General features: G+C 32.7%; 3 protein-coding genes and 2 pseudogenes across 3 annotated transcripts; 2 read left to right on the forward strand and 3 right to left on the reverse strand.

Annotated features, from left to right (window-relative positions):
* The first annotated feature begins 394 nt into the window (after positions 1-394).
* LOC145156511 (2-methylpropanoate--CoA ligase CCL4 pseudogene) lies at positions 395-2,008 on the forward strand (annotated as a pseudogene).
* Positions 2,009-5,281: 3,273 nt separating this feature from the next.
* Positions 5,282-5,851, reverse strand: LOC145157763 (uncharacterized). The gene has a single exon (XM_079076761.1). The coding sequence runs from the start codon at positions 5,849-5,851 to the stop codon at positions 5,282-5,284; it is 570 nt and encodes a 189-aa protein (XP_078932887.1).
* Positions 5,852-7,897: 2,046 nt separating this feature from the next.
* LOC145157765 (serine carboxypeptidase-like 49) lies at positions 7,898-9,595 on the forward strand. Its single transcript, XM_079076762.1, has 5 exons — positions 7,898-7,990; positions 8,060-8,210; positions 8,286-8,356; positions 8,450-8,699; positions 9,546-9,595. Exons 1-5 carry the CDS (start codon positions 7,898-7,900, stop codon positions 9,593-9,595), a joined length of 615 nt encoding a protein of 204 aa, XP_078932888.1.
* Positions 9,596-11,936: 2,341 nt separating this feature from the next.
* LOC145157766 (uncharacterized) lies at positions 11,937-12,383 on the reverse strand. The gene has a single exon (XM_079076763.1). It carries the CDS (start codon positions 12,381-12,383, stop codon positions 11,937-11,939), a length of 447 nt encoding a protein of 148 aa, XP_078932889.1.
* LOC145156512 (uncharacterized) lies at positions 11,985-13,272 on the reverse strand (annotated as a pseudogene).
* Between the last annotated feature and the right edge of the window lie 254 nt (positions 13,273-13,526).

The raw sequence follows: 13,526 nt of genomic DNA on the forward strand, positions 1-13,526 counted from the left end.
TTTTGGTAAGAAGATGAATTTTTTGGTATAATCCGGTGTGTGTGTGTCCAATGTATAAGTGTACATCTATTTCCTTAACCGTTGATCATTATGATTTCCGACGCTCACGATTGGTTTCTTGGTTCCTTGTTAATTATGGTTATATATATATATATATATATATATATATATATATATATATATATATATTAAATTATTCTAATTGATAATAATGAGTAATATATAGAAATATAACCAACTTTTTAAGTGTACCTAATTTTTTATTTTATAAAATAAATAAATTATTTTACATGAAACTACATGATATGAAGGGCGTGACGTTTATCATTTTATGTTATAAAGGATGAGGGGTTTGTGAGTTCAAATTTCATTCATCTATCCAAGTTTCATTAAAATGGAGGCATTAAGGAATCCTAACGGTGCAAACTCAAGCCCTCTTACTCCTCTTGGATTTCTTGAGAGGGCAGCCACCGTATTTGGTGACTCTCCCTCACTCGTCTACAACCATCTCACCTACACATGGTCTGATACATTTCGTCGATGTCTACGTGTAGCTTCATCCATCTCCACTCTAGGGATCGGGAAAGGCGACGTAGTGTCGGTGCTTGCACCGAATATCCCTGCCACTTATGAGCTTCATTTTGCCATCACCATGACCGGCGCCGTAATCAACACCATTAACACCCGTTTAGATGGCCGAACTGTCTCAATAATCCTCCATCACAGTGAGTCCAAGCTCGTCTTTGTAGACTACCAGTTAGCCCATCTTATTCAAGAAGCGGTTTCTTTGTTGCCGGATCATTGTGTTCACCCACCACTGGTTCTAATCACCGAGGATGAATCTCTGTCGGATGGTTTCATCAATACTTATGAAGGTATGGTTGAAACAGGTGATCCTGGATTCGAATGGATTCGGCCGGAAAGTGATTGGGATCCAATGACGTTGACTTACACATCAGGAACAACTTCGTCACCCAAAGGCGTAGTCCATAGCCACCGTGGCGTATTCATTGTAGCTGTTGACTCTCTATTAGAATGGGGGGTACCAAAACAACCAGTTTACTTGTGGACGCTGCCAATGTTCCACTCAAACGGGTGGACGTACGTCTGGGGTATGGCGGTTGTTGGTGCCACCAATGTGTGTCTACGCAGATTTGAGGCATCCATCGTATACAATGCCATACGTGACCACAATGTTACGCACATGTGTGGTGCCCCGGTTGTGCTTAACATGCTATCAAACAGCGAACCACTCGACCACACTGTCCATATAATGACCGGCGGAGCACCGCCTCCTGGGAAGGTGCTGTTAAGAATGGAGTCTCTGGGATTCGACGTCACCCATGTATATGGATTGACAGAAATGGGTGGGCCAGTGGTAGTTTGTTCGTGGAAGAAACAATGGAACCGATTACCGGCGACCGAGAGAGCTCGATTGAAATCAAGGCAGGGAGTTAGAACGAATGGGATGACGGCGGTGGATATTGTTGATCCTGTTTCAGGAGTGAGTGTACCTTGGGACGGGTTGACGCAGGGTGAGATAGTGATGAGAGGTGCGTGCGTTATGCTGGGTTACTTGAAGGATCCTGAGTCAACTGCGAAATGTATCAGAGATCGATGGTTTTACACCGGTGACATTGGCGTCATGCACCCTGATGGGTATTTGGAAATCAAAGACAGATCAAAAGACATAATCATAAGTGGTGGAGAAAATATTAGCAGCTTGGAGGTGGAGTCGGTGTTGTACATGCATCCGGCGGTGAATGAGGCGGCTGTGGTTGGACGGCCTGATGAGTTCTGGGGGGAAACGCCGTGTGCGTTCGTGAGTCTAAAGGATGATGATGAGGGGAAACCGCTGCCTACACCGATGGAGATAATTGAGTTTTGTAAAGGGAAGATGCCTGGTTACATGGTGCCAAAGTTGGTGGTTATAAAGGATGAGCTTCCCAAGACATCTACGGGGAAGACGCAGAAGTATGTACTTCGAGAATTTGCCAAAACTATGTGATTTGCTGTAAAAATTAATGTCCAAATATTATCCACAATGGCTAAATGTTTGCCACATGATTTATTGGTTGCTGAAAACTATACTTAAATAATACTTTGAACGTTTTTAATATCGGAGAAAGACACACAATTTGGTTAAGGGAGGTGATAAATCCACGTTAATTTTTTATCTAATTTTTTATCCTTCCACTGATAATTATATCTATTAACATTTATACCCTTATGTAAATTATCTTTTTGAAGAAAGAGAAAAGCTCATTCCATTTACTGTAAACCCACAACTACTCCTCCTCTCTCTCACACACTGCCACACATATCTCTTCTTCATAACCATTCCATTCACTGTAAAAAATAATCTCTTCCCTCCTTCCATCAAATGACAATAACCAGAAAGACTCGATTATCTCTCTCTTTACAATTTGAATAAGTTCTAGGTTTGCTTTAAGCCACAGAAAACCCATATTAATTTTTCTGCAAACTCCATCTTCAATCAAACCACCACAACCATGGAGTATCGTGTACATCTACAATTTTGATATCGATTGAAAAAAACACCCAAGGTCAAAAGCCTCATTAAACCAAAGTCTTCATGAGTGAACAAAACAGAAATCTAAGAGGCATCTTTGGATACACTTTGCTCGGTATCCTTCTCTTACCCCTTATTGGTGGTTTGGTGGCTCTACGGGGAATCCTGAGAGATTGAGAGATTTGGCTTCAATGGCAGTTGCAATCTGCTAATTTTATTGATTCATCACATATACGATTCAAATATCTTTCTGGTTATCCCGTAATTTTCCCTCTTTTCGTTTTCCTTTTTGTTGTTTACATATTTTGATCGCATGAAATCATTAGTAAATTAGAAGCTAATGGGCTTGAAGCGGTTCGTCCTCCAAGAAAAAAAATACTCAAAGAAAAAGAGTCTAAAGGTCTCCTCCGAGGTTTTTCAAATTTACCAGTTTCTAGCTCTAGGGCTTTGGCTTCTTGTATGATTTTCTCAATAAGTTAATCTCCGTTGACATTTTTTTGATGTTCTATTATTAAAATGCAAAATTTTAGTTGTTTATGTTTCTCAACTTGATAACCAATTTTTTTGGATTTACACATGTTGATAATTTAAACTATTCGAATTTAGTTGCACATAAAACTGGGTTCTTAAAATGAAATTATAGATTGTGTTGCTGTGTGTGTGTTTGTGTTTATGTGTGTGAGAGGGTGAGAGGACGCAGGTTTGGTAAAAAAAAAGGGTATAGTTAAAGTGAGGGTATAAGGGTATAAATGTCAACAAATTTAAATATTGTGGATGGATAATAAACCACCAGTGGAAGAATCAGCTCCCTTTGGTTAATCTATTTTCGTTTGTATACGGATGGATATAACTGAGTAGGTTACAACCCGTGGAAACCACGGATAAAAAAGAAAAAACATTATTGATAATTAAATTGGTAATAAAAATCAAAGATTTAAAAAATTTCAGTTAAATTAATAAAATATAAGTTTTGTTTAGACTTTTATATTCATTATTAAGAAATAGATTGTAATAAAAACTTATTCCACTTTTTGTCATTTGTTAAAGTCAATGTAGTTCCACTTCCATTCTGCATTTCCAATCATCAATTGAGGAATTGGCACCTCAACAAACTCTTGACATTCAATATAAGACTTTTCGGTTAACCGCAATGGAGAAACACATAAATTTGTCCCCCACCCCTCCCCCCCCCAAGATCTAATACATTAAAAAAGGGAAAAAAATGATTTGATAAAATAGACACAGACACAGACACAAACATGTCTTTACCTCCATCCATGTCTTTACCTCCACCTCCTATTGATGCCACCACCACTATTGGATTTCCAGTGACAATCACTAAATAAGCATGGAATTTCGAATACTTCTCCAACATTCATCCAAAGTTTGTCGAAATCTGATCAAATGATAAGCCTATAGTTGTAGTACCCAAAGTAAAGAAACCAAACCAAATGTTGGAAAAGGCTTTGCGTAATAATAATAATCCTACACAAAGTGTCCCAAATGTAGTTACTAAAACCAACAACTTTTAAAGAAGAATCAACAATATTAAAGAGACCAAATTTATCGTTTAAAATGAGTAAAGAACATGAGACATAAAGGTTGACTGATATCGGAGAAACTTTCTCGGACAATTTGGTTAATCTATTTCCGTTTGTGTACGGATGGATATAACTAAAAAGGTTTATATTTTTGTTTTGATGTCAAAAACGTTATAAGTTGATAAATATTTTTTAAGTGTTTGGCAAAAGGAAAAAAAAAAGGATTTATAAAGATGTGATAAGTATAAGTTATAAATATTATTTTATAAGTTAGGGGACTAACTTATCAAAAACGATTATAAAAAATAGCTAATTGGAGTTGCAGGGATGATATTAACTATTTTTTTAAATATTTATCTAAACACTTCTTTCGGGCAATAAGTTAATTTTTTTTTGCTTTCCTAAAACTTCTTGAAGTGACAAACTTACCTATCTAAATATATTTAATTTTATGATAAGTTAAAAAAAAAAAAATCTTTCCTGAAAACTTCTTGAAGTGACAAACTTATCTATCTAAATATATTTAATTTTATAGTGTTTAATGGTTGTTATATATTAGTATTCTTTTGTAACTTTATTATCTCTTTTCTACCATTCATTTTTGTTTAATGCAATATTATAAAGAAAACTAATATATTATAAAATCTAATTTATAACTTTTCTTAAAGATTAAAATGTTTTCTTTCTCACATGGAAGAAATCAATCATCATTTAACTTCATATCTATTTAATGGTCAGGTTGAGTTTTATCCAAAAAATATCATCTAAATATTTCATCTCGTTCAATTTTTCCATCATACTATTATGTTCTTATGGTTTTTTGTATTTCCACTTGTTATATAATGTACTAAACGAATATATGTGTGTTGCGCAAGTTAAATTATGTAATATAAATTCTAACAATATATATATATATATATATATATATATATATATATATATATATATATATTGAACCAGCAAACGAGAATAATATGTATAAGGAAAATCCACTTCTAGCAAGTCACTAAAGAGGACAAACAAAAGTACAAATGACAAGAAAAACGGAAAATAGGAAGGGAATTGAAATGCAATTACATTACAGACTACAAAAAGGGTTGAAGTTCCAATTTGTCCAACTTAAGCCACCTTCCTTGCTTCTATGATTGAACCATAGAAATGTAGTTGCCTTTATGATATCGACCACCTTGGTAGCATATACCCTTTTTTATTCAATAGGCTCTCGTTCATTGCCTTCCAGATACTCCATATAGTTCCATAGCAAATTCCATGTAACATTTTTCTTCTTCTTGGTGCAATTGCCCCACCTGGATGCATAATCTAACACATCATGTACCGTTTGAAAATTCTGCATCGGGATGTTACACCATTTGAATATCCACTCCAACGCAGTTTTTGCAAACGGACATTGAACCAATGCATGGTTTCCAGTTTCATCTGTTGTGGAGCATTGACAACATGTTTTAGATGGGAGAGATACGCCCATGTTGGTTAGTGCCACGGCGGAAGGGATACGTCCCATTTTTGCCCTCCAAATGAAGCAAATGACTTTGATTGAAATTTGTTTGATCCACCTAATCTTTCCACTGTCAACAGGTTCATGACTATTCAACAACTTTCGAAGGGTTTTCACCTGGAACTTACCGTCTTCATTTAGTTCACATCTCCATTGCTCCTCAGCCGTGGCATGTTGCCTTTTGACTATTTTGCTTGGAGAAATACTATTCTTCTCTAGCTCACTTTTAATATTTGCTATATTATTCCAAGTTCCTGTCATAGTATTCATTGAAAAGCAATTGTCAGACCTATTAGCAAGTTTATGGATTCCAATGATAACTTTTGCCCATAGAGATGATGGTTGTGTCCTGAGTCTCCACCACCACTTGGCAATCAATGATATATTTAATGATTTGATGGAGTTGATATTAACCCTAATAAATATTTTAAATACTTTTAAGACCCTAAACCCTAAACCCTAACAAATATATTATGCCGAAAATAATTATGTTGTTGATATTAACTATGAATTAATAATTGTTACACTAAATTGATTATCGCAGTATTCAATAGCATTTACCCGCAAGAATTATATGTTAATATAGTTAAATTTAAATATTGATGTTGAGTTACTTTTAATTGTTCTTGTGAGCATTGAATTTAAATATCACTTATTTGATTATTGTTTGATTGAAATCACGATGATTATTTAAAATATTAATAATTGTTTTAAAGATATGAAGTTTCAAATGAATGTCGATTCAGGTTTATATTTAAAAATTTAAACCTTTTTTAAGTTATTTAAAAATAATATTAGTCTATTTTCAATATTTTTTTTTGATATTTTAATTTAGGTTTTGGATTTAACATCATATTAAAAATAACAAATTAAATATCTTAGGATTATAATACAAAAAAATTACAATTAATATGATAATATTTACATTTAATAACATACTTCATTAAATAAATTTAACAAATAAGATGGAAAGTTGAATGGTTTGGGGGTGTCAAATAGATGTGGTGAAATAAAAATGTTTCTTTTATAGTATAGTATACATACGGAGTTATATTTCAGTTTTACAGTTTGTTACAAATTGGTTTCATCCAATAAAATTCGTTAAGGATTTGGTCCGAACTATTTTTTTTACAAAGTTATCCGAAACGTTTTTTATGATTTTTTTATTCTTTCGAGTCCATTAAAATTCGTTACGGATTTGGTTTAAACTATTTTTTACCATATTTTAAATACTTTTAAGACCTTTTTAAAACTTTTATTAAACATGTTTAACTTTTTTGAAAATAGTTATAAAAAGATTTAAGATTTCTTATAAAATTTTCTTTTCACAACTTTAAAAAAAATTTGTACCATGTCTAAACTGTTTTTGCAACTTTTTCAAAATATATATATAAATTCTCTTGCAACTTTCTATACTTGTTTACAACCTTTAGAGATACTTTTGTTTGAAAAATAATGTATGAATGTTTAAAAACAAGGTTGTATGAAAGTTAAAAAAAAGCCTAAAACAAAATTTTAAAATTTATATGAAAGTATAAAAAAAGTTGTAAACTTGGACATAATTCTTAGCAAAGTTTAAAGTCACAAAATGGCTATCAATAATTCACAATTTTCTCTTTAGTCACTTGTATTTTCAATATACTTAATATCCAATATATATATATATATATATATATATATATATATATATATATATATATATATATAGAGAGAGAGAGAGAGAGAGAGAGAGAGAGATAGGTTCAGGTGTTTAAAGTAAGTATTGTGTTATTGTATGTATAAATGTGGGCCAATCATTTCAAAAACTTAAATAAGGATATATAATCTTACTTATTAATTAATTTTGTTAATTAAATAAAAATTTAATTAATCCCTAAAATATTGAATTGCTTTCCTTTAAATCCCTTGAAACCGTTACTGCTTCTTTATCACCGATCCATCCCTTCTTTTTCAACCTAATTGATGCCGATGATTGAAGAAGATAAGAGGCTGGAGCTTGCCCGTTCGCCAACCAACACCATCAACCACCACCGAGCCACCATCGCCACCGAACACCATCAACCACCATCGTTCATCTTCAACATGTAGCATACTCGTGTTTTTCCTTTTATTTGGGGATCGACGTTTCTCTCTAGCGACAGTCGCTGCCTTTCCGCCAACGCCACCCCTCCTCCAGAAAATTAGTAAGTTTCTCTGCTCAATCTATGAAATCGATTTTTCTGAAACTGAAGTTGAAATCTGAAATTGATTTTCAATGCTTCGCCACTTTTTCTCAAAGAAAAAAAATGCTTGCCCACCTACCTCACAATGGAAAGTAGAATTCGCTTTGAATATTCAGTTCTACAAACGCCTATATTTACTTTATTGATGGGGTTCACGTGGGACGCCTTTGCAGGTGGTGTTGATTACAATCTTCTATCACTTTTAAGATTTTCAATTTTGCTCATGGAATTGTGATTAACTGGATAGGGATTTGCAATTGAAAACGGACTCACTGAACCTGGAATCCAATTCAAGGCGGATGTTGATATCCCTTTGGAAAATCAGTTAATTACAAAAAAATATTACAATGAATTGATTCAAATAGTACCAAAGTGTGAAGAAGCAGCAAACAAATGCGGTAATTTCATTATTTAAGCTTGTTATATTTTCGTTAATGTTGTATATATACTTGAGAGGTGTTCTGGTTTTTTAGGGACAAATGGTAAAGACAGTTGCCTTGATGCCCTGAACATATGTGGGGAAATTCACTCCAAGATTTTGTTTGTTAGCAATATATGTGTAACTAAGCGAATAAATATCCTATAATCATAACTGGAAGTGTAATTCATATGTAATAGAAACAATTGTGTATAACAGCCTTATAATTTGAGGAAGCAAAGATGTGATGACTTGTCAAAGATAGATGAATTCTTGAACTTGGAATCAGTGAAAAAGGAATTAGGGGTACCAGAGGAAATACACTTTGGGGCGTGTAATGGTGAGGTGTATCGAGCAATGAAGGAAGACATTATGAGAAACCTTGAAGTTGGGATTCCAGTGCTTTTGGAAGATGGTATTCAGATGCTTGTTTATGCTGGGGAATATGATTTTATTTGCAATTGGTTAGGTAAGATACGAATTCCAATTCTGTTGGAATGGAATCACGAATTCCAATTCTGTTGGAATCACAGAAGTTGATGCTTGAAGAACAGACCACAAAATTGAAACGGACCACATTATTCTTTTAGAATGTATTAGTCGTTGTTAGAGTTTGATGTTTTCTTTCCCGATTTGAAAGTTTTTTTAGTTTTATTCTTAACAATAAATGTAATTCTTAGCAATTGTTACCCGTATTCTATAAGAATTAATGTAATGTTTGTTTTTATTCTTCAATTGATGGTTCAAGAATTTGTTATTCTCCAAGAAGTTTTTAAAGTTATTTTTAAACTGATGGTTCAAAACTATTGTTTGTCTTCAAAATATTCATTCATTCAAAACATTTATTTTGTCAGAATAGATAATCTGACATTCTCATAAAATATCATTCTAACAGAATTATCTTAGAATTATAATCTAATTAATTAAAAAAATGAAAATTCAAAATTAAGAAAATCAAATATATCTAAAAATTCGAAACTTTTTATTAATTAAACTTGTGTTTCCTAATTAATAAATTTTTGGTAAATTAAGAAAGTGAATGTTACCTATTTATGCATACAATAACACAATAATTACTTTGAATAGAATAACCTACGCCTATATATATATATATATATATATATATATATATATATATATATATATATATATATATATATATATATATATATATATATATATTATCTTTCATTATGCCATTAAAGTGAATTACAACATTTGTTCGCATCCACCCACGGTTTGATATTCTTATGTAATGATAGGTCATAATTACATGGACATCAATTAAGAAATGTTATCATATTGAATGTTACAGTCGACGGTGTTTTTGGCACAAAGCTTTTGGAGATATTTGGGAGCTTCTAGCTTTTAGCTTTAAACAAAACGTTCTAGTTTAAAAAAAAAGTTTCGTTTGGCGGTAGGAGCGTTTAGCTATTAGTTTAAACAAAAAAACTTCAAATCTAAAAATTACTTCATGTAGCGTTTAACAAAACGATACTGAACTTTTGAAATCAATGTCTGTAATTGCCCTTAAAAATATATTCCCCAAATATATTTATACATGTATTTATTTTTAAACAATTATCCTTTTATGTAATTTTACATATTTCAACAGCTTCCAGCTATTTTTGTTAAACAATCATATAACAAATAAAACTACAACATCCACTACTAGCTTCCAACTAACAATTACTTTTGTCAAACACGTCCTAAGGGGCGGAACACAACCATTTAAACTAAGGGGGCGGAAATAACACTTTAAAATAACACTATTTAAATATTTTTTTAAAAGATAAAAAATGGATCATTTTTCATATATATTGATATAGGCTTCATAGAATATTAACTAAAAATTTACATATAATATAATAAAATAATAAAATACATGACAAATTAACAACTAACAAATATATATAATAGACAACTAATTGTTTACAAAATAAAACAACAAATTAACAAGATATTTTATATTATAAAGTTCTAATCATATTTGTTTGCTTAGTTTTTACTTTTATGTTTACGTTTTATATGATTTTAGTGTTTAATTCTAAATGGTACTTTTTATTTATTTATTTTCTTACTTTGTAATCTTATGTTTAGTTTTTATATGATATTAGTGTTTACTGTTTAGTTCTCGCATTTAGTGAGATGGTTCCATATTTTTCTTTGCAAACAAGTAATAATAATAATAAAATAAGACATAAATTTGTCCATCCAATAAACTAAAAAGTTGTTATTTGCCGGCTTTTAGATAAAATCCGTTTCAAATCTTTTATATTGATATATTCACAAGATATAATTTATGACTAGTGGCATACCACTAACCACTATACTGATAGGTGTCACATCATCACCACTAACTATCGTTAAACCTAGGTGTCACATCCTCACCACTAACTATCATTAAACCTAAGAGATACCCACCACTAACACTTACTCCACATCATTTTTTTATTTTTATTTTAATTCAAAAATACAATAAAAAAATAGGATTAAGTTTTGTTAATATGTAAAATTCTAGGGATTGAAACTGGCAATTTTTGAAAATTTTGATTATCTCTTTCCCTCTAATGCACACAAAGAACCCGTTGCATGCAATATTCTTCCTCTTCCCCTATTGGTCGTTGCCCTTCGTTGTGTGCACCACAATTGACCACGAACACGGAAGACCACGAAACACCAAGGTTGTGTGCACAAAGGTTTTCCGTGGCCACCTAGACTACGACATAGTTCGTGGTCAGTATATCGGTCGGCCTAAAGAGAAAAAGAGATAAGAAAGAAGGAAAAGAGGGAGGGGATACAGAATACATACATCATCTTTCTACTTACTCTGGTAGGGAGAGACTGGAGAGGAAAAACGACAACCGGAAAAGGTCATGACGAAGGTCATAGTGGCAGTTCAGAGAGAGAGAGAGAGAGAGAGAGAGAGAGAGAGAGAGAGAGAGAGAGAGAGAGAGAGAAAGAGAGATAAAACACATGAAAATAGAGAGCAGGTCGGCGACCGGTGGAGGAGGCTAGCAGCGGCGGTGGAGGACGCTAGCAACGGCGGGGATGTTATTCTTCCTGTCAGTTTTGAGATTTAGTTTTGAGATTTCGTTTTCCAGCGGCTGGAATAAAATTCTCGGGATATATACTCGTTTCTTAAACTCAAAGCTTGAGTTAACAAAGTTGTAAATTAGATTAGATTCTTGTTTTTTTATAGAGTTTTAAGAGTATTTTTCTGATAGATTTACTTTGATAACCAAATAAGCTTATATATGATTTCAGTGATTTTCGGAATTGTTTGTTGATATTTATCAATTCTCTTATAAGACCATCTCCAACCCACCTTCATTCCTTCCCCCCCCCCCCCCCCCAAGAAAAAATGTGGTAAATAGTGTTTCATCTCCAACCCTACTCCATTTTTTACCCAATTTTTTACCCCAAAAAGTATATTCCTACTATATTTCATTCTTCCAACTTACATAGATTGTCAAATACACCATTCTAGTAATTTAGTTTTAACAGATATATAATCTATATTTTTTCGTTACAATAATATTAAATATACAAGATTATATTTATACTACTCTTATAAATAAATAATATACATGCATTTATAAAAATATTACATATATACAATTTAAATAAATATTATACATATATTTATATAAATATCAGACATACACACTTTTAAATAAATATTATACATGTATAGATAACATATTTATGCATTGGAATAAATTTCCCACAAATGATCAACTAACGCAATTCGTAGATTGAAATGTGCTTCTTTATCTTTAGTATGTTTATATCGAGCAAACAATTGTTGGAATTGACTGTCTTCATCCGTCGTCAATTCAACATCTATCAGTGACACCTCTCTTGTAACTCCAATTGGTGCCTCAAGATCACGATCATCCTCGATTATCATATTATGTAAAATAATACATGTAGTCATTATGTCATGTAGTACTTCCTTTTGCCAAAAACGAGTTGATCCTTGAACAATCGCAAAATGTGATTGGAGAACTCCAAATGCACGTTCAACATCCTTTCGACATGCCTCTTGTTGTGTAGCAAAAACATTATTTTTTGAACTTGTTGGTTTATGAATAGTTTGTACTAAAGTGGACCACTTTGGATATATACTATCAGCCAAGTAATATCCCATGTTGTATTCTGTCCCTTAAATAACATAATGAGCAGGGGGTGCAATACCTTGAGCCAGATTGGAAAAAAGATGGGAAGACTCCAACACATTTATATCATTGTTGGTGCTTGGCATACCGAAATAAGCATGTCATATCCAAAGATCATAATATGCAACAGCTTCGAGAATAATAGTTGACGACCCACTACGACCAATATACTGTCCAGCCCACCTGGTAGGGCAGTTTTTCCACTTCCAATGCATACAGTCTAAACTTCCTAACATTCCTGGAAAACCTCTTTTTGCATTAACAGAAAAAAGCCTTGCAATATCATTTGCAGTTGGTGATCTCAAATATTGATATGAAAATATCTCCACTATTGCTAGAAAAAATCTTTTCAAACTTTCGATACATGTTGATTCACCTATCTTAATATATTCGTCTGTGGCATCGTTGGGCTACCATAAGCAAGCATGCGAAATATAGTTGTTAATTTCTGGAAAGATGACAATCCAGGCCTTCCGCATGAATCCATACCTTGCATAAAATAGTTACCGTGAGCCTTCAGTTCGTTATCAATGCGAAGGAAGAAAGAGCGAGACATTCGATATCTCCGGTGAAACAAAACATCATTATATAATGGAGTCTTTGAAAAGTAATCATGAAACAATCTAGAATCTACACTTACTCGATCACGGCCAATGAAAGAACGTCCGGGCATCGAACCACCATGGATCACTTGGTTATTTTGTTGGTCGAGGATGTGTTGGATGATCAAGTTATTATTGGTGACGGTACGACTTAACATATCTTCTTCTTCTTCTTCAAGACTTGCTATCATCTCCTCGTTATCGTTATTATCCAAAGAGGATGATGTATTTCCCATATTGAAATTCATTTCAAGTGTGAACAAATTTAATTCCAAGAAGAAATTTGTATCATACATATGCCTTTAAAATATGATGAGCATTTTTTGTTTGCTTCCTACACGTGAACATTTTTTGTTTGCTTCATACATGTGAGCATTTTTTGTTTGATGAGCATTTACACTGCCATACGTCTTTTCATGTATCCTTGTATGTTACATTTCATAATACACATTAGTACATAAGTTTATTGTTTAAATATTTTCTTGTGTGCCGCATAGGTATTATAGGGATGTA

This window comes from Lactuca virosa, chromosome 2 (assembly GCF_052849685.1).
Source record: "Lactuca virosa cultivar CGN04683 chromosome 2, Lactuca_virosa_CGN04683_v6, whole genome shotgun sequence".
NCBI lineage: Eukaryota > Viridiplantae > Streptophyta > Magnoliopsida > Asterales > Asteraceae > Lactuca > Lactuca virosa.

Excerpts from the sequence above, each read along its gene's own strand:
- LOC145157763 (XM_079076761.1), bottom strand. The coding sequence starts at position 5,851 with ATGACAGGAACTTGGAATAATATAGCAAATATTAAAAGTGAGCTAGAG.
- LOC145157765 (XM_079076762.1), top strand. The coding sequence starts at position 7,898 with ATGGAAAGTAGAATTCGCTTTGAATATTCAGTTCTACAAACGCCTATA. Across the intron at positions 7,991-8,059 it reads GGGACGCCTTTGCAGGTGGT|GGATTTGCAATTGAAAACGG; the intron begins GTTGATTACAAT and ends TTAACTGGATAG. Across the intron at positions 8,211-8,285 it reads AGAAGCAGCAAACAAATGCG|GGACAAATGGTAAAGACAGT; the intron begins GTAATTTCATTA and ends CTGGTTTTTTAG.
- LOC145157766 (XM_079076763.1), bottom strand. The coding sequence starts at position 12,383 with ATGGGATATTACTTGGCTGATAGTATATATCCAAAGTGGTCCACTTTA.